This window comes from Ziziphus jujuba, chromosome 4 (assembly GCF_031755915.1).
Source record: "Ziziphus jujuba cultivar Dongzao chromosome 4, ASM3175591v1".
NCBI lineage: Eukaryota > Viridiplantae > Streptophyta > Magnoliopsida > Rosales > Rhamnaceae > Ziziphus > Ziziphus jujuba.
The window spans coordinates 26,341,658-26,345,569 of record NC_083382.1 but is presented as its reverse complement, the minus strand read 5'-3'; the positions used below and the strand labels follow the sequence as shown (position 1 = coordinate 26,345,569).

General features: G+C 29.5%; 1 protein-coding gene across 1 annotated transcript; it reads right to left on the bottom strand.

The window, feature by feature from the left end:
* Positions 1 to 617: 617 nt before the first annotated feature.
* LOC107416961 (transcription factor MYB15) lies at positions 618 to 2,198 on the bottom strand. Its single transcript, XM_016025511.4, has 3 exons — positions 1,991 to 2,198; positions 1,409 to 1,538; positions 618 to 1,180 (listed from the first exon to the last, which is right to left on the bottom strand). Exons 1-3 carry the CDS (start codon positions 2,121 to 2,123, stop codon positions 703 to 705), a joined length of 741 nt encoding a protein of 246 aa, XP_015880997.3. The 5' UTR covers positions 2,124 to 2,198; the 3' UTR covers positions 618 to 702.
* Positions 2,199 to 3,912: the final 1,714 nt, after the last annotated feature.

Sequence of the window (3,912 nt, the reverse complement as noted above, 5' to 3'; positions counted from 1 at the left end):
ACTAGGTGGAACCATTTCTAAGATACTGAGAGGGTCCATAGACGGGTCCTATCATTTAGACAGAGTCATTGAAGATCAATTTTTTGATTGAGAATTTATTAAATAAATATTAATGTCATATGAACAATAAGATCAGTCCATCTTCTATATTATATAGATAGAACTCCACACTTTTCTAATGATTTTTCATTTAAAATGATCTTGATAAAAGAATGTCAATATACGTATCTTTTTACATATGAAAACTATAGCACTAGGTGATTATTTCACATTAATCTAGATTTTCCAATCTGAAATTTGAGAATAGGAATGATAAAATATAAATAAAAAAAATTCCTTCTCATGATGACATATAACTTTACACCTAATATACATGCCGTTTGTATGGTCAGAAATATTGTTTATTTATTTTATTCTTTCACATATAACCAATGAAATCAACCTATATATAATTGCCTTGAAGGCCACTAGAAAGCTCTCATGCATGCAGATTGCTAATATATATATATATATATATTTAGTAATGACATATAGATTCTAATTAAATTATTGTATGATCAGTAAATCAAGACTTAAGAAGAAGGGGGAATAAAAAGAAGGAAACTAGTTCCTTATGCAATTTGTATCTATCTCTTTTATATATATATATATATATATATAGATAACCTCCTAACACAAAAAATGCATTTTTGCATCACTTTATCAGAATAAATCCATGGCGTCATCATAAAAGGAAGCATAAGGTAATACAAAACCTCCCTCAGCACAATATGTGGGGTATTCATTTTGAGAATACATATTATCTTCCAGAAACGGTTCACTCCAAAAGTCACCAATGAATACTTCAGGGGGACAGTTCACGGTACTTGACAAGGAAGAAGCATGATGGTTGGAAGTCCTCGAAGGAGATGATTCATTAATATCAGAAGTTGTTTCAGGAGATGATTGACATCTCTCAGGAATTTGATCATGAAATAAACCAGTAACATTAGGAGCGCTACTCTCGATTTCCGATTCTCTGTAGGGACAAATTTCGCTTTGAGACGATTCGCAAGAGTGCTGCTCTTTCACTTGAGATGTTTTTGGCTTCTTTTTTGCACGGTTCTTCAGGTGGGTGTGCCAGTGGTTCTTTATTTCATTGTCTGTTCTTCCGGGTAATTTTGCAGCAATCGCAGACCATCTACATATAAATTAAACAATAAGTTTATATCCATATATTTATACACAGTACAACAACTGCAAGAAATTTTCTAATTTCCAAAATTATTTTCATTTTGTTCCATCTAATGACATCTGATTAATATGAAAAACTTGCAAACGTCCATATATGATTTGATGATTAAAAACTTCATTGTGGAGATATTTACGCAATATTGAAGAAATCATATTAAAGAGAAAGAAGACATACTTATTCCCAATTTCTTCATGTAATTCCAAGATTATATTTTCTTCTTCTTTTGTGTAGTTTCCCCTTTTTACGTCTGGTCGAAGGTAGTTAATCCACCTTAGTCTACAACTTTTCCCACATCTCATTAGACCTGTGATGCAAAAACAAGGTAGTTTAGTTATCTCTGTTTCGTTATTTCTTCATTAAATAAAGGCAGAAAAACAAAGAAGCTAACCCAATTGAGAAAACATTTTGGAAACTCATATGACCATGACATAATCCCAAATTTCCTCCCAAAAAAGGGAAAAAAAAAAAAATTGTGGCATCAAATATGCTACTAGATAGTAGAGAGTTCCTTGGAACTCATGGAGATTGTAAAAATTAGAAGAATCCAATACTAATTATTAAGAAACCAGGTAAAACAAGAACAATAACGGGATTAATTGCCAAGCAGCCATGAAGATCATCTTAATTTGTAAATTACATCTCCTTCTATAAACATAAACATAAATTTTTGTTTTGATTCTATATTCCCGACAGATAAAAATTGTATATATATAATACATATATTTAAATATTTGATTTTCAAGAACTCGAACTCACCAGCTAATTTGGGGAGTTCACGCCAGTTGGGATGGCCATGGTTTTGAACATAAGCTCTTAACTTTTCGTCTTCTTCATGGCTCCAAGCCCCTTTCTTTAGTCCATCTTTACCATAAAAGGGAGCTCTCACCATGTCTTTAACAACCTTTGTCTTTTTCTATTTTTAATAATTTCACTCTCACTACACACTTTTTCTCTTACATGCCAAAGTTTTCTAGCTTAATTAAACCAGCCACTTTTGCTGTATTTATAAGACACAAATTGAAACAAGAAACGTTTTTAAATTATTCATAGTCACTTACTCAATTTTGAAGGTGGACCCCATTATATATATCTTACATACTTTAAATACGAGGGACCCTAGCAGAAGATGCCAATGAAAATGGCTTTATTGGTAGAATAGTATTATTTGTGTGACCATAAGGACCTTAATTAATTAAAAAATTGTCACATGAAATCGGCAGTATGTGTCATCGATTAGTAAAGTGCATCACTATAATGATTTGAGCAGCACTAAAGGAATAATATATATTCTCATCATTTTGTTCGTTTCGTGTAGCTTATTACAAATAATTTACTAGCTGATTTACAATTCTGTAATTAAATGCTTATCTTCACATATAAAAAAAACCATATTATCGAAAAAAAAAAATACAAAACCACTTTAATTAGCAGCTGACTTAAAAATCAAACAGTTTTAATATATGTTTCTGTTTATGTTTAAAGGAACAGAAATACTATGTTTTTTTAAGCCATAAAAACATATTACGTCTTAATAAAATAAGCACAACCCGTCCTGCATTCCCATTGTATGAATTTATTGTTGTTATTTATTTTGTTTTTAAAGAGTTCACATTATGTTAGAAAACACTACAACATTTAAAATTAATTCTTATTTTGAAGTCATTCGACGAAAAAGTAATTTATTCTTGTTTTTTATTACTGATGAATGAATTCGTATGAAGTTTGAACATAACTATAGAAGGAGAAAATGGTAAATAGAACTGAGAGACAAATAAATGTGCTTTCCATATGTAGCTTTTTAACTTTTTCTTCAGTGGGAAACCTAATAGTTTCTGCTAGTATACTTCTAGGTCTTTTCCTTCCAATTACTATAAAGTTAAAACTATCAGAAAGAAAGAAAAGCCAGGCAGAAAAATAATAGGTCGATTGGAGCATATCTATTCCACTTCCTCAATTTTAATGGATGATGCAGGACTATATATTATCCGAATTTTCTCGTTATTATTAATCCTCAATTTATTTTTTGGTAAAATATTAATTTTCAATTTAGAACAAGTGTTTGTCCCCACGAGAACAGCCCAGCCCTATGGCTGTTAAGTTCATTGTATTCGAAGTTTATGTTCAAAACCTCCAAAGTCAAAAGAAAGCAATAATAAAAAAATAAAAATAAAAATCTAGATGCGCTGTAAATCATTTTGTTAGAAAATGTTAACGAAAAATATAGAAGAAATAATAGTTTACCTCTCATCAATTTTAATTTTGATGCAAAATTAATTACTATTTTTCTAAAGAAATTTTCTCAAACTAGATTATCATTTTATTTGTATTTTTCTTTAACACTTCTCTCATATATAAACACAGTTTTTTGTGCTCATTTTTTAGTTTTTATATGAGTTTTTTTTTTTTTTTTTTGAAATTGTTGAATTTGAAATTTTAAGAATCCAAAAGATATTTAGTTATAATACTAAATTGAATTGTCATTTTTTTTCTAAAACTTTAAAGAAATAAGTAGTTCTATCATGTGCCTATGTATACCCTCCATATGTGAAAGGGATCAATATTCTACAATATACACGAGTGAGTTTTAATTTAATTTAAAATTTTGGATGGAAGTTGAACGAAATTAATATCTATGTTGGTGTTGCATAAATTTATGGGATTATTAAATGGGCTATAGG

Bases quoted from the DNA above. Each gene is read 5' to 3' on its own strand.
- LOC107416961 (XM_016025511.4), bottom strand. From the start codon at position 2,123: ATGGTGAGAGCTCCCTTTTATGGTAAAGATGGACTAAAGAAAGGGGCT. The intron at 1,539-1,990 runs GTGAGTTCGAGT...TTTGCATCACAG, and splicing joins TGAACTCCCCAAATTAGCTG to GTCTAATGAGATGTGGGAAA. The intron at 1,181-1,408 runs GTATGTCTTCTT...ATTTATATGTAG, and splicing joins CATGAAGAAATTGGGAATAA to ATGGTCTGCGATTGCTGCAA.